Source organism: Thunnus maccoyii, chromosome 15 (genome assembly GCF_910596095.1).
Source record: "Thunnus maccoyii chromosome 15, fThuMac1.1, whole genome shotgun sequence".
Lineage (NCBI taxonomy): Eukaryota > Metazoa > Chordata > Actinopteri > Scombriformes > Scombridae > Thunnus > Thunnus maccoyii.
In genome coordinates, this window is record NC_056547.1 from 9,102,974 (window position 1) to 9,127,340 (window position 24,367).

Genomic DNA, 24,367 nt, shown 5'->3' on the forward strand with positions numbered 1-24,367 from the left:
TGATCCATGACTCTAAACCGTGATACTATCAGAGTTTTCCGTTGCACTCTTAATATTGGGTACAGACCGGAGATTAGGAGTAAACATCTTACTCCATTTCTGACAACGTATACTAGAGAAGACTGTTTGTTACTTTCCCATCTGCTCCCAAAACCTTACAATATGCTACATGGGGAGAAAAACAAAGCCAATGAAAGACATTCTTAGCTGCAGGCTTTTCTCATGCAAACCATGCGTACGGCATAAATAAGTTTATTTTTTGGGATAAACTACAAACTGCATATAATCTTGCTGAAGTATTGTCCCTGAATGCAACAGAAGGTCAAAAGGCCTTAAAAAAATAGAGAAAGTTCCCGTATTGAGATGGTTCTCTGGAAAGGGAGACAAAAAAAGGGGTCAGAGTTGTCTTTTATTTTTCGAGTGTATCTCCCAGCCAATGGAGCATGTGGGAAAAAGATGTCAAATAAAGAAGCACCCTTCCCCTTTCTGGCAGCACTCACAGCAAAGCCCTGTACACAGAGGGCTTTCATCTGACGCACCATGCTTACAAAAACAGCAGAACATAACATCTCTCCTCCCTCAAATAAAGGAACTGGTCTGAAAAGGAGGGGAGGGGGCAAGCACATATAAAAAGCAGGAAAATTCCTCCACTGGCTAAACCCCCACCAAGCCCATTCCCCTGAGGACTGGGGAGAGCTGGGAGACCAGTGTGACTGATTTATCAGTCGCTGTTAAACTCCCAGTAGCAGAGTGCGGAGAAGGGTAGGGTAAGGGGAGTGTGAGCGGGTGGGCATCTCCCCACCCCAGTGCCTCACTACATGGTTCATGGTTGAGCTATTGAGAAAAATAGGGGGTTTGGGTGGATTAAAATGAAGAAAAATTAAGACAGAGACCACAGTGCATGCCTGAAAAGCAAAGGATCCCCTTCTGCTTGAACAATGGCTAGTCTAAATTTTCCAAGCCTTGCCAGGGATCAGATGAAGTCATTATTCATTCAGTCAAGGGGGGAAAAGGGACTCAATTACCTCAACCTAAAAGATGCTATCAATGAATAAAAGTGCATATTTTACTCTATTCATCTCCAAGCCATCAAAAGCAAAAGGAATGATTCGATCTGCCTGTGTGGGTTGTATTTTAACATGTGTGTGTGAAATCCAGTAAAGAATCGGGACATGAATATTCATCAAGTGAAAACCAAAGAATATCTGGACTTCAGTGAGAAAACAGTGTATTGTTTAGTGCTTGTGACACCTGCAAATCAAGGAAGTCAAGAAAATGAACTGAAATAGATCCCTAACAGTTTGAGAGACGTGTGGAGAGAGCAGAGTATTGGAACTTGGATATGTACTCCAAACAAACAATCTTTATTGGGGGAACAGCTCCTTGTCAAATGACATTGTTCTGTCTCTTTACTCAGACAGACCTCTGTCTAACAGTACTGAGACAAAGAGTGAATCTATGTCTGACATCCTGTCAGATTGATCAAGTGCAGGCATTGTCCTGGCTGGTGTCACAACAGATTATATGAGGCCAAAACGTTCTTGCGACTTTAGCTGCACTGTATCGACTTTCTCCGCCAATCTCCAGTCTCCATATTGGCACTTCTGACATCATCTCCTTGAAATATTGAATTCCACTCAGCTGTCGAGCTTACACAAAACACCGGCCCCCGCCGTTCGACCGGCCACATCAGCGTTCTTAATAAAAGACACCGGTGTCAAAACTGTGCCGCAGTAGGAAAAGGGGGCTCTGTTTTGCCACGGAGAGCTTTAGAGGAGCAGACAGTTGTAGGTGATAACTTTGTGCGTAAAAGTCATCGCACGGCAAATGCAGCGGAGCCAAAACATTGCCTCTGAGATCCTTGCTGATGCTCGTCTCTATCAGTTGACCCGTGTCTATCTATCTCAACCATCTTCCAGGTAAAATCTTATATTTAGAATCAAATTTTCATTAATCTCCTCAATCTGGGGACAAAACGCTCGATGGGGATTCTGTGGGATTAACTTTCTGCTGAAAATGTCATTTAAATCCTCTGTTAGTTAATTTCCCTTCAGGTTAATTAGCAACTGGCGCTGACCTTTTGCATTGACAGGTCCAACTTTATCTAGAAAGTCAAGGTTAAAAAACCACCTCGTCGTAGTGATTGATTAGTGATTAGAGGCAGGGGAGAAAAGATGGCATGAGGGGTACTTGGAACAGATGTTACTTTGTGTAAGGTGTTTCACCCTCTGCAGCTTTTACAAAACATTTTTGTTTTTACTGGCGCCATGTTTATGCTTTAGGAAACAAATCTTAAATTTCTCCAATTGTGCAAAAGATGTAAAATCAACACATCCTTATTTAAAATTTATATATATTTATATACCTGCAAACAAAAACTCTCAAACAAATCAGATAACTTGCAGTATTTCCTGCAGAATTACAAAAACAAAAAAAGCGTTCACCTTGTTTTTGGCATAGGACGTGTTCAGTACGCTTCTGGTCTCTTTGCCTGTGTAGATCACCACCCCTATCACCGTGCCTGCCAAAGAGAGAGACAAGGAAAGTAATGCTGCTCATTAACTGCACCTCCCCCCCCCTGCCCCCCCCACCATCTCATGCACACACCCACATACACACACACACGCATGCACACACTCGTCTTGGTCAAGTAAGATGAACTGCATGAGAGGAAACACAATAAGGCTGAGCTGAGGCAGTTTTGTCTCATTGCCACTCAACCCAACAGCCAGGAGTTTAATACGCTTAGACTCTCAGGGCCTTCGGACACCCTATGGAAGCTCATAAAACCTGATCAATACGCTGCCATCTTTATTTGCCAATTCATTATGGTGGCCTTATTACAAAGGATTAATGAGTCGTTAATATTAAATGAGCTTAATGGGACTGCAAAGGCACTAATAAACCTTAATACAGCCCCCTCAAATCCCCAAACTATAAAAATGGGCAGAAAACAAAACAAGGAAAGTGATGTTCAGACAGACGGATACCAAGAAAAGGGAGCAAAGGTTACAGAACCTGAGGAGACAGGTGATGAATTGCTCTCGTTGACTTTTAACTTTCAGAAATATTGAACAATGTGACAAATAGTCTGTGGCTCAGCATGCAGAAGGGTTTTCAATTTGAATATGCGAATGACTAATTCTCTTGTCACAGCTGGACTGGGGCCCGTAACAGAGTGAATACACGGTGATCTGGGCCGGTTCAAGTGCCCAGAACGCCACTGTAGAAGCGATGAAGTGTCTGTCAAGGAGAGGCTTGTGAGGAACAATGACATTCCCAAGCAAAGATGATGTAAGGGGTCTAAGTCAGGCTTTTTGTGCGAGTGTGTGTGAGTGTGTTTGTTCTTCTGGTCAAGGTCAGGTTTTTAAGGGGGGCGGGGGGAGCAACACCACAAATCAATGGTATGCCCATCGCTGGGAGCATCACAAACACTCTCAACTGACACAACCGTTTTCTGTGGGGAGTCGCTTAGTTGAAGCGAGGGAGGATTACCTCAACTGTGGATTTCTGAGAGTTCTACAAACCAGCACATAGCGGTATCAAATCAAACCTCTTGAAGGTTTAGTGCCATAAGTCCTTTGTATTCAACACAACTTCACTACATCAATCAGAATCATTTTAATCAGAACGATGCGCATGAATATGTGCTGTTGACTGGTTCTGTTTCCATTAAATATTTGTTTTATAAATAATAATAAAATGCGAGTCAGTGTGTTCAAGAGGATGTGACGAGATTTAAAAATTAACCGAGCACCAGTAACTCCCCCGTCTTCTGGTGCCAACTGGTGCAGACTATATACAAAACAGTACATAAACACATTGAGTATTCTATGGCAGTACTGGGCAGCAAAGACAATTTGTCTGACTGGCATTGTCGAGAAAAACAATCATCAGATTTCAAAAATGAAAGTGGACTTGAATGTCATTCACTTACCAGATGCTACAACTGTGCTGGCCCATAGAGTGTTTTCAATGCTCAGACTCTCATGGATTTGGGGGTCTGTGTCTTCCTACAAGAGAAATAAAAAAGAGAATGATAACTCTGCAATATGTGTAACTTGATGTAAGTTGACCTGCTGGTACGGTTGTGGCGGTATGTAAGTGTAGCTAGCTACCACCATCATCACGCCCCACTAATTTTGCCCAGTGTAGCTCAAGTATATGTAGATTTTTTATGGGCAGCTGCTAATTTTCTTGAGTTGGACACTATAATAACATCACTATACAAGTCCAGAATATTCAGTGCTTTTTGAAAATGTAAAATGTGCTTATTTTAAAACTTCTTCTTTTACATTTGAATCCTTAATAACTCAATATGTCCCTTATTGGAGCACTTGTTGTGCAAAAAAAAGAAAAAAGCTACACAAAAAACAAAGTGGCACAGGAGGATTACCTGCTTGAAGGAAATACCTCAACAGTGAGAATTTATTCCAGCAAATTAGCGAACTTCTAATTAGTGTTATCTCCTCCAGTGTAGCCTCGGAGGGGATAAGAACAACAAAACTAGGACCAGGAAGACATGAATTTTGCTCCTAGTAAAAGACAATCAATGTGGTTAAACAATAAATTATCTAAACTTATTTTATGTTTCCACTTTTTTTTAATTTAATTTAATTCTGAGGGCTCATATATTGATTAAGGTAGATTGTCTTCCACTACCAAACTGGTCTGTGCTTCAGCTATGCCAAATGCTTAGCAGACATGGGACAAGACATCAGGGACATTTTTGTGATGGTCTTGATGGATTTCAATATACATAGTGACCTCTCTAAAATATTATGGCAATGACTTATTGTTATAGATGTTAAAATAATGTTTTAAAAAGGAAAGTTGTACACTGAAACCATTTTATTTGTGCAAAAAGCATTTGTCAGGGCAAACTAAATTGACCTGAAATAAGATTTTTAGTTGCATAGAATTGATTTAATGTGCTCAGTTGAGTTTATACAGTCAGACCAGGACGGCCGGGCTCTGCCGTGCCATTAATTTTCACAAGCACCTGACACAGTTGTGCAGACTGTAGCAATACAGTAGCTCCTTTATCAATACGCTCACTAGATTTGGCATGGTGATAGAGGCTTCTTTTAAAAAACAGTATAGAGAGAGCACGTAGATGAGATTTCAGTGATAAATAAGTCCCTTGAGAGCCTCTTGTTTCACCCTCCTCCCTTTTTCTACCCCTCTCTTTTAAATAAAGACGAATGCTGAAAATGGCTCGAGTCAGGAGTGCAGAGTAAAGGCTCCGGTTTCGGCTCAAATTGCCTGCCTGATATGATAATTATGATACCTAAGCACCCACATCCTGTCAATCCACTCAAACATGGGAAGAGGTGCATGAAAAATAAATGGCAGGTTGCAGAACGGTTGACCGCTCTGACATTGGCATCGTACTACGGTGTTCATAACTGCAGAGGGTCTCAATAAAGACCACAGAAACAAAGCCACCATATCCGTCTTAAGGAAAAAAAAAAAAAGAAAAAAAAAAGAAACCCTCATAAATAGGTAAGTTCATTTGCTGTGGATCTGTGGGAACCCATTTTTTTCCCATCCTGCTCAGACTAAAAGCACACGCTATGCAAAGGAAGGCCGCGGAGGATGAATGAGCGGAGGAAGTGCTCGCTCACTAAGCCTGGTGTGTGGCCAAGAGTGAAGACGGGCCACAAAGCCTCCCTTTGTACTACAGCTCTCCTCTCTGTGGGGGCTGCGCTAATCTGCTATTAATAAAAAAAAAAAGAGAAAAAAAAAAAAAATCACTGAGCAACAAGCAAGACGGGATGGATGGAGCTGAAGCTAGGAGGGACCTGCCTGTGATGTAAGAGGCATGCCTGCTGGAGATAACAACAGGCCCAGATGGACACACAAGCCCTCATTGTTGTCACTTGTCAACACATCGCAGTGATACACATCTTCTGTGTCAATCCAATTTCTATAGAAAAATCTGCATGCGTTTAAGATTTGTTTTACAGGTCATAAATATGTCAGCGAGGCTACTGTACCCTTGTAAAGTTTCCCTCGAAACTGTGGATGTCCAGCTGAGGCTTCTGGGCGTAGACGTAGGAGCTGATGGAGAAGAGGTCCTGAGACGAGGAGGAGAAAATGACAGACAGAGAGGACGTAAAGTCTTCGGTGCTGATCGGCTAATGTACACAGTCTCAAACACACAGCCTTCATTTAATTAGATTACCATAGTTAGTTATTATTTTACCATTTAACGGTTACGGTTGGATGGAGTTCGGTCAGTTTTAATGGAGAAAATTAAGACAACTCTTCCTGAAAAAAAGCTGGTAAAAGGAGCTTGAGTTAAGATTTTAATGTCAAAAGATATACATGTCAACTACTTCGTATGTAAGGGGTATTAAATCCCGGTATCCTCATTTTAAACTAAATCCTGAGTATTACTGGAAGTAACACCACAGCAATGACAAACACATGGAAGGGGTTTGAATATGAACAGAAAAAAAGACAAAATAATAAACAATTAATCAGTTTTCAATCATCTTTTTCTCTCAAGTCATCCCAGCAACTAAGACTCCAGCCTATAGCCTGTCAAGCACCTCACATTAGCCCCCCCCAACCCCCCCTAAATTATTCAGGCAGGCAGGCATGCAGCCTTTGCAGCGGCCAGGGAACTCTCAGTCATGCTCAGATAGTGTTCTCCTGGTGAGAACATGGGCAGAGCGGTTAAAAGAGGAGCAGGGAAGATTATTTTACCGAACCCCCAATGGAGAGTAGAGTTGCTCCAGCGTTTTACAGACAAAGGGACTACAGAGACTCTGAAGGATCTCAACACATTCAAAGACGTCAATGTGGCTGATATACATATAGACTTAAATAATATAGACTTTATTAGTTGAGAGCAGGGACTGGGACACTGTGGTCTGGATTCAGTCTGTGCTCTCAAATTGTTTGGTTTTGAAACTTATACAGATACAGAAATACAGAATTATATAATACAGAAAATAGTTTTAAGGGATGAAATTGGTTAAAAAAAAAACTCCAGAGTTTTAACAAAGGACCTCATACTTTTGCAGAAATTGCAACGTGATTATTAAAATCCATTGTTACCCAATACGTACAACAGTTATGACCTGGTCCTTTAGTATCTGCAATCAGCAGACTCTGACTAAGGTCACATGCCGCCTATGATGTGTTCTCACTTATCACCATTACATAAATAAAACAGTCTTACAAGAACATCAAACTGATTCATTTTGACTCCTGACAACAAATCAGTTTGGGGGAAATCCTCAAATACTCTGGAAAGCTATCAATCCATTATCTAGTATGACATATCCAAAAATTGAGGGATAACATGGTAAAAAGGTTGAATACTGGCTAAAACCAAAGACAACTGTGGCCATCTTCATGCCTCATGAAACCCAATATGGATGCAACGGTCCAGTCATTAAATGACTCGCTGAAACTTTAATTCTCTGATCACATTAAGTGGCAACAAAGAAAAACCCATCAACTCAACTTAAATCTTAAGATCTAGAGTGATGAGTATCACCTCCGGTTAAAGGAAGCTGCTGTCAGGTCTGGATTGTTCCTGCTGTCTGTCAGCAGTGATTAGGTTTCCATCACAGCACAGACAACTTCATTTGATGACCAATGCTTTTAGTGATAACAAAACAGTCATTCACAGCAGTTGGTTCATCCGTACCAGAACCAGAAATAACTTAAAGACATTCACAACATTGTAATGTATCCATACCCCGACTGCTGGAAGTCGTTGTGTGCAGCCAACAGCTACTTTCAGTTTCCAATCTGTTTCTCCATCCAGCTGATCTGTTCTGATGAAACATGAACCTGGAAAATCAGAGACAGAAACGTTACATGTATTGTTTCCTCTGTGTTCAGCACCGTTCTCCTGCACTGACAGAGAAGTCTTGTTGCTTCAGTGCTTCATGTGTTTATGCAAATATGCTACCTATGAACATATTCATGTAAATTGATAAATAAACAAGTAAATACTGTGTCTGAGATTACCCACTTGAACCTCAATGTTCCCACGTTTACCTTAATTTTCTCCTTAGATTAATGTTTAGTACGTAGATGAAACATTTTTACCCCACAACATGGCACAAAACACCATGGTCAGTGTTACTTATTTCAAAGCCTCACTGAAGCAATATCACATTTATAAACTGGAATACTTAAATCTACGATGATATTTTATTTAGCTGCATCAAAAAATCTAAACAACTATACACGTTTTAGCATTATTTTACACATATTTCAATGAAATTCAGCAATAAATATTGGCATCTCTGGAAAACTTAGGTATAAACAATGTTCAGCCAACAAACACGAGTCTGTTTTGATCAATTTGCTGGAAAGGTTAAGTATAAGATATCATGTTTAACTGGCACACATCTTGGTGAGACATTATCATAAATTAATAAATTAAAAACACATTCACTGTATAAAATTACTGTACTGTTACTGTAATAAACTGGCATGTCGACGTGCAGCAGCAACAGCGTAGTACATTCAGAGTTTGTAGCGCGACACAAAGCATCTGCGGGTGCTGTGGCCAAAACAAGGTCCAATAAACGTTGAGCAGTCGTGACCTGTATTGATCTGAGGTAATATTACATATGAAACTGATGGATGAGAGCAACTATTTGACAGAGAGGGTAAAGGGCAGCTATAAACCATCCCTGGAGAGTTAAGTATGATGGAAAACATTAACACAAGGAGGATGATTCATGCTTTCCTTCTGCTGCAATGGCAGTTCAGCTTGTCATATAGCACCACTGAGATATGTGTGTGTGTGAGTATGTGAAAGACAAAGAGTATGAGACGGTGAGTGTGAAAGACAAAGATGTGTTTATGTATGTATGTATGTGTGTGCCTGTGTGTGCCTGTGTGTGCCTGTGTGTGTGTGTGTGTCTTAGAGGCATAAAGACATCAACAACTCCCTGCCAAGCATATTGGCACATCAAAGATTGATGGAAATGATGTCCTCAGAACATTTCCTCCCGATGCCCCTCAGAAAAGAGCAAGGATCTGACGCAGCTCATTGATTAATTGGAATTTGCATCATCAGTCACCCGGACAATGTGACATAAATCATATGAATCACAGGCCGCCTTGATCGGATGATGTCAAAGGACTGGAAGTATGGGGAAAAGTCACATTTCTCACCCAAATGATCTTGACACCGTTCGTTAAAGGTGCCACACAGGGCAGATAAAGTTCAACTGTATAGCATTCGGTCTGTTTCTTATTTTTAGCTTACTATCTCATCTATTTGAAAGATAAATTTAAGTATATGACGATATTTTTCTTCATTTTAAAGCCTTTATCGTTCCAGGGGGGAGTTTTGCTGAGCATGAATATGTCTTTTCAGCACTGTCCTGCTTCACATTGATAAAGTTACACCAACGCTTTGCCTGCTCACCATTTTTCTCTGATGTTCTCAGGAATATCATGTCTGCAGGAATCCTTTGGTTCTACAAAAAGAAAAGAAAAACACACAAGAAGAGTGCAAATGGTGGTGTGTTATTGAGCACTGTAGCAAAAGCCCTTTGAATCTTCCTGAATAATTAAACAAGGTCAATACCTTGACCAGAGAGTGAAAGAGAAACAGTTTTTTTAAAAGTCTAACACACAGTAATGGGAATTTAACTTTTCCAAGATCCCAAGATCACATGCTTAATAGGTGAGTGAGAGCTTTATAGTATCAACAGTGTATCATCAGTTTCACAGTCACAAAACAACAAACACAGTCTGCTGTTCATTCAAATCCAGTTATAGAGTAGATAGTTATTCTATGTACTTTAAAGCGGTTCGTCTACCATTCAAAAAAAAATCCCCTTTTTCTTCTTTGGAGGTGGAAAGAACGTGAACTGATGTGTTTCAATCAATGATGTGAATTTAGAATAAAATTATGTGAAAAACTAAATTTGAGAAAGAGACAAGTGTATGAGCTCAAACTCGAGGAGCTTCCTCCCATTAACTAAGTTTAGAAAGAAGCAGTCATGTCAGGGTACACACTTCAAAAGCAGAATGAAATAGACTCTAAAAATAGAATCAAATTCTACTTGATAAAAAGTCTTTTGTGTTTTAACCCAAAGCTTTTCACAATATACATGTTAAATAAATGGCAGACTACTTGTGGGCACATATGTCAGGTAGTAAACATTTGTAGTGGGAAGCTGCCAAAAAGTGATCCCTTTAAAATCCTTGCATGCAAAGACATCTAAGGAAGAAACTGTAGCCTTACCTTCTCAACAATAATCATGTCTCCGACTTGTATGTCCGAACTCTTCACTTGAATTTTCCCTGAAGAAACAAACAGGTTAGACTGACAGGAACAGAGAACCAACCTAATCTGCAATTTTTTTAAGATGTAGCTGTAAATTTTTTAATAGCTGTGAAATAAAAAAGAGGGTATTGATTTCTGGCCCTTGAAAATGACGCTGACTCTTAAAACCACAACCCAGTTTTTGTTCTTGCTCTTCTTTCTCTCTCACCTTCTAACAGATTGATTACCTCCCGCATGATAATGTAATACCCTTCTGTTTTCATCTCTGGTCTGAGCCATGGACAAAAACAATGGCACATAGGGTCACTCTCGATTATATTGCCTCAATATCCTCTGCAACCCTTCTTCTTCTGCTCTGCTCACAAGCACACCATAAGTGTATACATGCACATGAGGGTGTGAAAGCAACATCCTCAGCGTGGGTCACAGATATCACACAAGGGGATTTACCACACATTCAACAAAGGGACGCATATTAGATCATACAGTCTTGAGAAATCGAGAGAAAAAAATCAATGCAATTACAGCAAGAAGAATGACTTCTGTTACAAGTGTAGATCCAGTGGAGCGCCGTCTCTTAATTGCGTGGGGAGAGCTCGACTATACGCGGGAATATCCGTTATCATAATGTCGGTAAACAGTTACAGCCCTGGAGGAGGAGCGCTGAGCGGATTTCATTCACTTCCACTCACTAACCTCGCACTGTGAGCTTGCTGTAGAGTTGAGAGTTCATCTCTTTGTCCCGTTGGTAGCGTCGCACTTCATCCACGGCCTCTCGCACCATCGTAACAGCTAACACAAAACCCTGAGTGACAAAAAAAAAAAGAGTATTTCAAAAAACGGATCCATCACATCAGGATCACTTACAAAGCTTTATTAATAACAGAATCCATTATCATAACATAGACGACTTAGTTTTAAATGTTGATTCAAAAAAAACAGTAATCGGAAACTCTGTCAGTTGCTGAAAAAAATATTTTAAAGTTTATTCTCTAATGACGTCACAACAACACAAACTGTTTGCTTTTACCTATTTCTCTAAGAGAGATTTTACAATGATAATTAATACGACAGGAATTTAATTTAAACTGTCTTCTGAACTGTGTTAACGTGAAGGTGATGTATTGGGTTTAGAGCTGCAACTTATTATTTTCACATTAATAAAACATTTGTTAAGTCTATGAAGTGTCAAAAAATAGTACATCACAACTTGTTTTGCCTGACCAACAGCCCCAAACCCAAAAATATTCCATTTACAATCATATAAAATAGAGAAAAGCTGCAAATTTTCACATTTAAAAAGATGGAACTAGAGCATGTTTTGAATTTTTTCTTTAATTTATTAAAATTATTATCAAAACACTTATACTTACAATTATTTTTTCTCCATCGACTAATCAATTATTCAACTAATCCTTTCAGCTTTAACAGGCTTTTGCTGCACGTAGATATTTATTAATCACAATAAAGACATTTAAATAAAAAATAATAAGAGTTACAAATACACATGAACAACATTAATGGAATGATGTAAGGGAGACACGCTTTGAAAAATCAAAAAGTAAAAACATATGTGCATTTACCAGAGGTGCCCAGTACGTATACAAATATCCGATTTTCAGCGATGGCACAAACTGGGAACAGGCCACCACCAGAAAGTAGAGATTAAGGAAGAACTTGAACTGCTGGTAGAGAACCTGAGAAGGGACAGAAGACAAGGATTCAAGCGAGGTGAGTGAACATGTCAACGAGGCGAGTCAAAGACGATGACAGCTGCCAGAGAAGACAAAGAGGATGCAGCAACGACAAAGCAGGCGGGATGGGTTACTGTACATGTTCCAAGGTGGAATAAGATACATGTTACTGCTGTTAACTTTACATTAACCTAATGGAAACTCTGACACTTCTTTTTCAAATGGCACTCAGGGTACAGATTTCATGTGGGAGGGTAACTTGGTACAATGTTGGCTGGTTGCAACACTCTGCAGAATAAACCTTCATGACAGATGAACACAATAATAAAGGAGGAAGAAAAACAGGCCCCTTCTGTTGATAAAACCTGGGTGAGTTTAACAGAATCAGATATTGTGTCAGAGGAATTTACCATAAAATCACACATACCGGAGCGCCACCTGTGACTTAGAGAGGTTTCTTTGCTAATGGGCTATCCATCAGCGAGGATCTCTTAGTATTCTATTCATCTAAGGTCAAATTTTGAATAATGTTTGCAATAATGAGAGTCTAGCGTCTAGTCACAGATTATCAGAGACAATGGGATCAATGGACGACGCTCTACAGTTAATGAACCTCCTGACCTTTAGGGAAAAATGCACACTGCTAAACTCAATTTGTGTGTATTTAATAATTCAAAGTGGAGGGAGGAAAAACAGCCGTTTTGGTCACCGTCGATGAGAATATCTACGTCTCTAATAGACAGTTGACATTTTATAGCTCGTGCAAAAGGCAACCCCTGTTAATCATGGAACCATTTGCTTTTTAATAAGTAACTTAATGGATCTCTAATGTCCCCTACAGTGTAAACCCTTAACTTAATGTCAGAACAGTTAACAATTAGGATAGATCCAGCGAATGCTACTGCGCTTTACATACAGTTCATCGGTAAAGATCAACATATTTTAACTAGAAGCATGAATTGCCACTGTGGGGATTATAAAAGTCAATAACAGCGTGAACATAAACTCAACAAAACTGCTGTACTTTGAACCAAAGATTAGAGCTTAAAATGTGTATTCTGGCAAAATGAGGAAGGATGGGTCACAGGTCAGTGTTGTTCTCTGGAAGCCGACTCACCCCAGGCACAAAGGTGACGATGTTGTATTTCTGGTTTTTTATGGCGTTTTTGGGGTACTTTTCTTCACACTTCTCCGGGCAGCCGAGCCAAACCGTCCTGGCCTTCAGCTCCTTCTTCCTCCGACATATATGGGCCAGGCAATCGCAGCAGCTGAGACAGGAAAACATTGACATGTTCCAGGGTAAATGCATAACACCAACCGAATGTTGCTAAATACGTGGTTGTGTTTAGTTTGGTTGGGTACATTCTCAGACACTTATAATAACCAAGACAAATAGTGAGAGATACCGACTGACGCATGTGAATTTTGATTGAATTTGCTTTTATGCAGCTGCAGACAGACTGATTTTTTCACCTGATAGCTACGGCAGAATTAGGTAGGGAAGGAGAGGTACACTGCACAAATTAGGGAACTCAAGCAATAAATTATGTTTAGTTGATATAATAAAAAGGAATATACAGGTTAAGTATTATCCTTGGCGTTTTGACTGACTTTCACAAAAAACAAGATTCTTTATTGAGAGTATATTGGTTGATTTTCGCATGGGTTCAACAGTCACTCTTTAAACATTATTGTATCCAAAGTGCCCTGTTGGCCAAGTGGTTTGGGCGCATACCATATTATGGCCGTGCCCTCAGTTTGATTCTGGCCCAGGATGTTTGTTGTCATACTTCTGTCTCTTTCTGTCTCCATTCATTTCCTATCCATTTTAACTGTTGAGTTATCCAACAAATGTAGAAATGCCAAAAAGTAATTGTTGCATCCTGCTGCCAGAGGACACCGCAGTTCACCACAATTTACAGTAAACAGAGCCCTCTGACGGGGAGGACAGAGCTAAATATGCTTCTGGTGATAGGAAATGAAAAGACAAAAATAGACAAAGTGGGGAAAAAGAAAAAGAGCTCCTGATTCATCAGGAACAGAATCAGTTGAAATAAAAAAAATAAAAATAAAAAGATGCTGATGTTAATTATATTTTAATAACACAGATTTTTTGCATTATTGTCCCCCCCAAATGTTTTCCATCTATTTTATTAATATTCACATATCAATAAATTCCTGGATTTTTCTTGATAAAAACGTTAAATAATGACTCAGTAGAGTGCAGATCTCCACCAGGTGTGTCTGAGGTCGTGTATAGTCTGGTAAAGATATTGTAACTGGGCTCACCTAACTGTAAACTTAATAAGGTAACAATAAACGGGATAAGTCCAAACTTCTCAATTTAAACATCATTATTTATTATGAACATTGTGTTATTTATCTAGAACCTCTTGTTGTAATACACCATACAAAATAAGACCTCTCTCTACCTCCCTCTCCCCTCCCAAACAAAGAAGAGTTGAATCTCACTCAATTGTCCCTCCCAGCTCCCTTACAGTCAAGATGGCAGACATTTATTCATAACATATCAGGTATGGTTTTAATCTGCAGATGCTCCGGTTCAAGATGAGACCAAAATTTTCTATGTATGTCAGTTTTTGAGCCACAACAAAGGCCAAAATGTGGCCTGCAACAGACATGTTTTTAGGCTAGCTGATTGCCGGAAATGTCTTTTGCTGCGGTTGTTGATCACTCGCGGCCCCTACTGGCCGGTTGAAAGGAGTGGGGGGTCAGGCATAAAACCATAGACTGTAAAAAATATGGACGTAGCACCCAATGGTTTCTGAAGAGCAGTTTAGAAGCTCAAAGTGGGCGGCTACAGCTGTCGCCTAACTCCCGGCTAATCCAAAACGGACAAAGAAGAGGAGCTGAGGTTGGCCGAATGAAGCCTGGTTGCTGAAACAAGCCACCTAGCGGCTAGTGACCTGTCACTCAAAGCAGCCACGTCCTCAATTATGCATAACTTTACGGCTAAATAAAATTTAAATGGGTGAGTTATAAAAAAAATTTACCCCCTTACAGTTGTCATGAAAGGGGAAATTAGCGATAGAGATCAAAACCGGTTTCTGTTCCAGGCTGTAAACATGTTTATTTCTGCCGTAAAGCACTTTAACATGGGGGTTTATGGGGATTGACTCGCTTTTGGAGACAGCCTCAAGTGGCCAGTCGAGGAACTGCAGTTCTTGGCACTTCCGCATCGGCTTCATTTTTCAGCCCCGGAGGTTGCCGCTTGTATAAAACGTGTTAGAAAACAGGTTTTTCAACAATTGTGAATCACTGCAATAACAAGATGTCCTTGAGCATACAGTCATAAATGTGCACAAAAAATATTAGGCTGATGGGTGCACTAGTATGCGAGATTAGCTCCAGACAGACGCACACGACCAAACACATGATCTATAACAAATATCAAGACTTTGCAATGAAACAATCTCATCTCTCCTTAATTTTCTCCTTAATTGTGGCCAATAAACTCCACAGCTGTGCCCTGCTATATCCTACAGTACTGATGTTATTTATATCTGTGGTCTTGTCAGTGTTAATTAGATCTTCAAGGCTTCTATTGACACAATTTTATAAAGAAGTCCTTTATTTCTAGCGCTCCAAGTGATCTGAAAAGGTTAGTATCTCTCCAGGAGGGAATTTCCTTGCTAATGCTCTCGTTAACCAACTTATTTCAGAGCTGAATAAGTCAGTTAATGTCAAGAACCAGACAAGCTGCATGTAAGCAGGCAAACATACTGTATGGCATAATGTAAAACATATTTATTCTTTCTTCCTTGTTAGTTTTACCTCTAGTTGACTGTTTCTAACATGCAAGGACCATTATTTTTCCTGTGTACCTCTATTATTAGCGTGACACCATCAAAGTTCTAAGAAGAGATTAGAGAGTGGAGATGATTGTAGATTGACATTTACTTTTTAAAAAAGTATTTGACTTTCTATCAACCTGCTAATGACTACATCGGGGCTTATCTAGAATATCTCCATGAAATGCAAACATGCTGTAGTGTGGGGGTAAATTACAATCAGAGCAGCTTGATGTGAGCATGACCTAAACTGGCACCTGGGGGGGAGAGAAGGGAGAGTGTCGGTGTATACCGTCATGCTGATCGACTTGGCTTTTCCACTTTTTAAGCAAGTTGGCAAAACATAAAACTAAATAAATCAACTTTGGTAAAAAGTCTTGTTTGTATTGGCCACGATGTTCTCTGTCTCTGTGCACTCCGAGTCCAGATTCATAAGAGAGATTATTTGAGCAAATGAATGCTATTTAAATAATATGCCATTTGAACAGTCAGGGCTTATTCAGTGTGAATTATTTGTGTTTTATAATCCCACACAAAGCACACATAAAATTACTGGAAAGCATCAAACTGGTCAGCTGTGAAAAATCCGATTTGTTCATTAGTGGGGGGGATGGGGAGGGGGGGATCAATATGCTGCTTCAACCGGAGATGCACCGCTAACAACAAAACGACGATGAATACGCAATATTCTGCAAAAGTAAATATTACTGTTTCGCCAATGAAGTGCTGCGCAAACATTTGTTTACAAATGTTACACTTTATTGTTCTGGCATAAACAAACACTCCTCTCTTAGCCAGAAAGGAGCATCTTTAGAGGGCAAAACCTGTCAAATTAATCATTAGCTAGATAAACCGCACCGTTCTGTTTGACCTGAAAATCTTTTTGGACTGATGATGCGCATCGAGGAACTCGACCAAAAAACATGCCCTTATCCTCTCTTTGCACTTCATGCACAACTACCAGTGCGTTTGAAATCCAAACTGATGATCACAAGCATACTTACTGACAACATACACTACACATAAATTTACTGAATAACAAAACACAACTTTCAGAGCAAATAAAGATCCAAACGGAGGTGCAATAACTTACCGAAATAAGGCAATTTTGTGAAAACAGTAGAGTAATTTATCTGTATTTGCCTCTAACCTGGAAACCATTCATCGACTATACTGGACTTCAGTTTTTCAATAAAACTTCATCTATTATCCTGTGCTATTTATATCAGTAAATCAATGCAATAGATAGGTTTCAACTTCTAAAGTCTTAAATCATTTTGTTTAATAATAGTAATAACTTTGCTATCTTATATTAACATGAATATTCAAAGCTCTCAGGGACACTCTACTCATGTGGTAAAACTATGTAGCAGAAAATAGAAAATCTCTTAAGAAATTATCTCTGCTTCTGTTTGTCTAAAAATGGGTTACAGCCAACATCTCTCCTGAGAAGAGGAAAATGAAGCGCTATATAAGACTGTGCTGTTGATCTGTGCATAATTTCTTTGAGTAAAGTCATTAAAAATCATATGACAAACAATAATGTGATGGATCTATAAATACCTGCCACAGAGGACTTTCCATCCTCCTAGGAGGAACCAGCCAAGGCCTCTCTGTCTCTGATTGACTCTGGCCCGGGGCAGCGTCTGGTAGTCGCTCTCATCATTCTCGAAGCCTTCTTCCGACATCATCAGAGGCATCTCATCCAGGTTAGAGGGCTCATCTTCTAGGGAGTATCTGTGAGGACACAGTACAGTAAAATAAAAAAGAAAATTAACACAGAATTGTGAAAGGTTTTGTTCAGCAGGACGCACTATTTTCTAATGAGGAATTATACAATTATACATACTGTTCTCCAGCCTTGTACATATTAGATAGAGAGCTGCAACTATTAGTCGATCGACTAATAATTGACAATTTTTCAAGCTAAAATGCCACTCTAGTTCCATCTTCCTAAATGTGAGAATTTGTTGTTTTTCTTTGACATATACTGTATGAAAGCCATTTGAATATCTTAAGATTCTGTACTGCTGGTTGGACAAGCTAATCAAAGGTATCACTGTAGCCTCTAAGAAATGGTGAGTGGCATTTTTTCACAGTTTTTTAATATTTCGCAGACCAAACAATAAATCGATTAATCAAGAAAATAACTAGCAGATTAACCAATACTGAAAATAATCGTTTGCATGTCTAATTAGATGTCACAATATTCCCTTGAGGTGAATGAAATGACTCTACTCATTACATTAAGATCCTCTCTTGATCTACAAGGATTATGAAATATACAAATATATATACACACACACATCTATATACAGGCGGTGTGACCAGAGCCTAGCAAATGCGGACACTTTATAGTTGGTTGAATTCTTTTCACAGCACCAGATGTGCAAAACCTGGTGAAAGACTGAAGAATAGCATGGATTAAAGCTAGTCTGAGCAGTTGGCTCCGTTCCTCTATCACTAAGTACTGTATAGTACACCTCCTATTCAGATTTTAAAAAGACACTGGAAACACTCTTGAGAAGCAGATAATGTCTTATTCATGAGGCCCCTCTAAAGACTTGAGAACGTCTGTTCATCAGGAGAAGCCTACACGAGCTCACAATGACCGCTAAGTCACTATAAACCCAGGCTCACTGATAACACACGAAGGAATTCATATATTACTCTGTTAAACAATGAAACACACAAAGAGAGGATGTCAATTACAAAACAGAAAAAACAAACCACAGTGTTTTACAACAGAACAAACTGGTGCTAACAACAAAATAGAAACTTGAATGAAAGTCTTTTTTAATAAGTTTGATATTTGAATGAGTAAAAATCAGTATTCCTCTACTGAAACACAGCTGAATGTGACGGATCTTCTACTGCAGACCGCAACGAGTATTGAGTAGCAAAGGGGATATCAGGTTTACTATAAGAAGAGCTGCTCTCTTGGTTACTATAAAGTCAAAGCAGCCTTCTTTCCGTTGGCGTGCAGCGGAGCCTATGCTGCTCAGAGCTTCACGCTCTGGTTTTGTAAGAAAATTTTATCCATTTTCTGAGCTTCAAAAGTAATTACAACAATATACTTTTGTTTTCTGAATATATTAAATAAATTAAAGCAACTGCAACTCTTTCAGTACCCTCTAAATCTGCTGAACCTCATGACCTGACTGATTTCACTTTGGTAGATCCTTTTATCGTTAAATATTTATTGCCAATTAATGATGAAGAAAAACAAAATCAGGTATTAAAGGGAAAATTCACTGCTGTGAGAATGATGGTTTCTTAAAACTAGGTCACCTTTGTAGTAGAAATGTGCAATTATTTTTAAAATTGGCGTCCGATGACCAGAGAAAACTAAGAAAAAAGCTGTAGGTTCTCCTAACCGCTCTTAAGGGGGAATCCTACGACAACCAGAATGCATTGCATGCGTCCCATCCAATCACACTGAGCAGAGCAGCCGTTTAGCAAAGACTGAGTGGTGTTATATGTCTTTACTGAGGCTTATTTTCATTTACAAAACATTTTTCCTCATCAAGTCTACATCCTCTATATCACACCGGTGTGCGAGGATCATAAAACAAACGCGCTGGAGTCAGTTATGTCGATCATTGCAAATTTACTGCACACAAGGCTGCCAATGGACAGTCAAAACATCTCCCAGTCTACCGTCTCCATTTGAGCTTGTTTTGGGAAACTATCGTGGATGAAGTTGTGAAAAACTACCTATTTTTGACAACGAGGAGCCGGACTGTGCTCAAGCTGGATGCAGCCACAAAAATTAACTTACAGATAACTTAATACAATCGCTGTTCCGTATTCAGAGTTAAAGTCCGACATAATATTCTGTCAGAAAACAAACAAACTTTGCGGTGCTTTGTAATTGAAAATTGGCAAAGTTTCCTTTTAACAAAATGTGAACAAAGCTGCCTATTTTATTACCTCCGATAGTTGAACCTTTATCTTGCATATACATGAAACTTTTTGCATTGGTCAGACCAAAATTGTGTTACAAGTCTTTGAAGGGGATTTTTTTTTAACATCTGACAATATGGCACAAAATAAGGCTTTTGGTGCCGAGATGATGATACATTTCTAAATCTGGAACTTAAAATCCTGATTTGGGAAGCTGTCTGTAAAACCTTCCCCCCTAATGTGACTTTGTTGGGAATGAGAGGATCATGTGCTTTAATTTTTGAAACATAATCACACACAACATACACTCATACAAACACTGCATTCATGCATAAAGTGAGTGAACACATGCCACTAATGCAAAACAACTTACTGTAACAACTTCAGCCAAAAAGACACTGAAGTACTAAATAAACCTCCTGTGATGTTGGTTTAATGTCTGGTTTAATTTGGGTATGAGGGCTTTCTGGACAAAATCTTAGTTGGTCCTACTCTTAATAGTGGCCTAAAGGAGCAGCAGAGTTCAAACTATGTAACGCTCAAGAATCTTTCTTGCTGAGGCGTTCTTGAGCAACATGTTATTAACGCCAACAAGAGGCAGATTATGGAAATGGCTCTAGAAGTTTATTTTGAATCAGTCCTAGCATATCCAACCCCAAAGTTCTGGCCATCACCTGGCAAATTTAGTTCATTCTAGTCCCTGTTTCTGCTGGTATAGAATCAAGGAGCACCTGACTATTAGAGTGGGTTAATTTCATAAATATCTACAACGAGAAGGACCATGACCAGCAAAGAAGAGGCAAAAAAAATGGCTGAAATTATGAGCTGTAAACTGTAATTCAGTTGGCTCTCAAAGATATTGGTGGTATACTGGAATACTGGACCTCAAGACAGAAAGAAAGTTTATTAAGAAATGCAAGGGTGGATACCAAAATACAGGAGGATACAGACATAATCTGAAGTTCCCAGAAAAGTACGGAAAAAAAGGGATTACAAACTACAAGGACTATAAAAATAAAACACCAATACAGCGCCACTGGGTAACTCAAGAATTGAATAAATTTTGACATTAGGACATAAACCTGCAAATCAAATCTTGAGGTTTTGGACTCAGTAACCGCAGCACTCGAGCCAACGTGTGAGTCACCAGCAACCACCAAAGAAGATCTTGGAGAGTTATATTGGAACTTACAAACAAGTTGTGTTAGCCACTGTGATCCCTGCCTTGCAACTCCCACATCTGATTACATAACAATTCAACTCTCAAACTAGCGGAAACGTGGGCTGGTTTGTAAAAATAGTGTTGCTAGCTGTCCTGATCTGCAACGGCATTGTTGCAAACCCTCGTCCTCAGTGTCAATAGAAAAGCTTCATTTGTGACCCTGCAGTCTAACCTCCACAATGAGGTTGGACAAGTTCCCCACAGGGCCCAATAAACTGTCACATGAATTTTATGACTGAGAGTAAGAGAAAGGAAAACAGCGTGGCAAAGGTGTTTCCCTTATAATGTGAGTTTAAATGTGATTTTGGCAGAGAAGAGAGGTAGATAAAAATAATCACAACTTAGGAAAAGATGCTTACATGCAAAGCCAATTGTGGCAAATACATTTGTGGTGGGCAACAGTAACTAAGTACATCTACCCAAGTGATGTTCTTAAGTACAATTTGAGGTATTTCTATTTTATGCTACTTTATACTTCCACTCCACTACATTTCAGAGGGAAATATTGTACTTTCTACTCCACTACATTTATTTGATAGCTTTACTTTTCAGATTTGACACAATGGATAATATAACAAGCTTTTAAAATACAACACATTGTTAAAGATGAAACCAGTGGTTTCCAACCTTTTCGGCTTTTGACGTCTTACGAAAAGCAGTGTCTAGTCGGGGTCACATTTCAGATGTCTATGAGTTGTTAACAGCTCCACCAAATAGTGATTTTTCCCTCTAAACTTCTCACATGGTTTCATTTCAATAAATGTTCAAATGATCCAATATTTCACCGAAAATCAAAGATTAGAGAAAAATTCCCAAAAATGGACACAGATTTGTGTATCACAACTTTGTTTTTTCTTCTTTCCTCTCCCATTAATCATCTCACGACCCCTCAGATTTATCTGGTGACCCTTTGGAGGGGCCCGACCCCTAGGTTGGGAACCACTGGACTAAACTAGCTAACTGTATATGAAGTAATACAAACTAGCTCCAGCTCCAGCAGCTACAACAGTAACATGCTGCTCTAACACTGATGCTTCAGTATTAATAATATAATGATGTCATATTAGTAAAATATCAGTCAGAGGGATGAAATGAGTAGTTTTACTTTAATATCTTAACTACATTTTTCTATTAATACTTATGTACTTTTACTTAAGTTTACTTAAGGATTTTTCATGCAGGACTTTTCTTTGTAATAGAGTACTTTAACATTACTGTATTGACAGTTTTACTTAATTAAAGGGTCTGAATACTTCTTCCGCCACTGTGGGCAACTAATTACACTTATTTACTTACTATTATAAATATTAACAGCCTCCTACTAGGTTTAAAAGTACCTGGTCATGCGCCTACTTCACTTCCTGTCCAATCCTCACCTTGAGGGCTTTATTAGCTCATCATCGTCCAGTCTGAAAAATGAACAGGCTGGTGAATGTCGACTACAGCATGCAGCACAAGTTTTACAGCATATGACGAACTTGGTTTAACACACAGTAGCTGTCATTTACTTTAAATTAAATGTCAGACGGGGCTGTGGGGTGCAGTAGTCAAAAGATATCTGTCACTACATTTAGTTGTATACATTTGGACTATTAAAGGCAGATTAAATAGTTGACATTTTAGCCTTGAGGACGATGGGGAGAGAGAGCAAAACAAGAAAGCTGTCAAAGCAGAAAATGCGAAGGCAGTGCTAGCAACACAAGCTAACAGCCAATATCCGCAAACAGACGCGGACCCGGGGAGCAAAGCGAGACAGCGAAACATAAACATGTTTTTTTGGACAAATGTCTGTTTCTTCAGTACTCGACCGAAGAAACAGCCAGACTGGCCCCTCCATACCTTGAAGGTCTGGCTGAGTTGTAATACGGGATTCTCTTCGAGTTCTTCCGCACCGGATTTAACGGGATGCTATCAGCCATCTTGGCTGGGCTGTACACAACATGACGTCACACTAAAAAAACGTTTAGGAATCGTGCTGCGTTCATGGCTAAGCAGAGAGGGTGTAACTGTGAAACTCTCCACCAAAGAAGTACCATGATGTGACATCTGTGGTTAAAAAAAGCATATAATCCTTCTCTTTAATAACTGTGAGTGTATTTTCAATTATTTCGGCTTCACTGTTGAGTAGCATAATGTAGCTCTTAGCCGACTTATTTTTTATAATGAAAGTATTAAAACCGGTCTGGGTGAAAGCAACAATGGGGCAGTTTGCGCTTTCCAGAAGACTGTGAAAGCACCATATGTGATCCGTTGCTGAAATTCATTTTGGTCACTATAATCAATTTAGTTTCTAATAAAATGACGCTGTGAAACATTGTAGCTTTATGAGACGTGTATGTTGCATAGCCCATAGCTCAAGCATATTAAAGTTAAATAAGAAACAATTAACTGTTGAAATATTGCTTTTCACTGGCTAATCCCGTTTTCAGTCGATTGAAAACGAAAGAGCTGTTAAATGAAGCTCTGAAAAAAACTACTAAGTGTATCTTGTCAACTTGGAGTAAAAATTTTCTGCCTTAATCTATCCCATTTGTTATCAGTTAAGTTTAAAGCTATCCACCTTAACTCACTTTGTTTATTTTTTTTTATTTAAGTAGCCTACCAAGTAATATTCCAGATAAGTGGTTCAATGAGTTTTTAATCGGTCTTTGTCTCCCAGCAGAATTTATAACAGTCATTTCCGAGAACTATTCTCAAAGACTTTCATTTTCTGATGTGCCTCTGATGAATAAAGAGTTGCACTTGGAAAAAAAAATACCTCTCTGTGTTCCTCCTCTCACAGTCGAGATGGATTGCAGGGATTATTATTAATATTATTATTATCTAGAATGTAGTGTTTTGGAGTATGCTGCAGTTTAAGAAAGGTACAGTTCACTGCAGGCCAGCCATCAAAACATTAAGATAAATAAGAATGCAGGAACATGTTTGCAAATGCATTTTGTCTGAGTTGAATCAGGACATACTTTACCCTCTTCTGTTATACAGATTTTTGAAGATATTTTTTTTTTCTATAAGAGTTTAACACAGAGATTGCACATCACATGAGATCCAGGAGGGAAGTAAAAGTAGTTAGTAGTTGTGCATGTCAAGCTAAGTGAAATTAAATGAATGCAAGAGCTCGGGTCATGTTGAACTTTTTACTCCAGTGTAATATCTTTGATGTAATGTGTTAAATGACATAAAGACAAATAAACTCTTTTCAGTGTTTAAACAGTGAGAGGTCGTGAATTGAACATACAAACTGTTTGTTCTAGTTTTTATTCTGTTCAACTGTTGTTCAAGAATGACAAATTTTCACCATAACATTGACAACAGATCATTGCAGTTTGTAATTGTGGGTATTTGTGAGCATATTTTTGTGCTTTGCACCAGCTAGCAGCATTGGGCCGCTGTCCAGAGGAGAGAGCAGACTCTTTGCATTATTGATTTGAACATATGTTCCCTTCTTCAGAGCAAC

The 24,367-nt window shown here is 39.1% G+C and overlaps 1 protein-coding gene across 3 annotated transcripts in view; it reads right to left on the minus strand.

Moving 5' to 3' along the window:
• Positions 1 to 22,849, minus strand: part of atp9b (ATPase phospholipid transporting 9B) — a 48,501-nt gene extending 25,652 nt beyond the window's left edge. Inside the window, exons 1-12 of one of the 3 annotated variants that reach the window (XM_042435498.1) lie at positions 22,750 to 22,849; positions 22,287 to 22,319; positions 17,346 to 17,519; positions 13,088 to 13,238; positions 11,860 to 11,973; positions 10,973 to 11,081; positions 10,235 to 10,293; positions 9,410 to 9,461; positions 7,718 to 7,812; positions 6,000 to 6,080; positions 3,938 to 4,013; positions 2,445 to 2,521 (exon numbers count right to left, since the gene is read on the minus strand). In XM_042435498.1, coding sequence (XP_042291432.1) covers positions 2,445 to 2,521; positions 3,938 to 4,013; positions 6,000 to 6,080; positions 7,718 to 7,812; positions 9,410 to 9,461; positions 10,235 to 10,293; positions 10,973 to 11,081; positions 11,860 to 11,973; positions 13,088 to 13,238; positions 17,346 to 17,519; positions 22,287 to 22,319; positions 22,750 to 22,829 — 1,101 coding nt within the window. In that variant the 5' untranslated portion in view covers positions 22,830 to 22,849. Of the gene's footprint in view, positions 1 to 2,444; positions 2,522 to 3,937; positions 4,014 to 5,999; positions 6,081 to 7,717; positions 7,813 to 9,409; positions 9,462 to 10,234; positions 10,294 to 10,972; positions 11,082 to 11,859; positions 11,974 to 13,087; positions 13,239 to 17,345; positions 17,520 to 22,247; positions 22,320 to 22,749 lie in introns of all 3 variants that reach the window. The other 2 variants (XM_042435501.1, XM_042435500.1) reach the window with 2 other exon arrangements.
• Between the last annotated feature and the right edge of the window lie 1,518 nt (positions 22,850 to 24,367).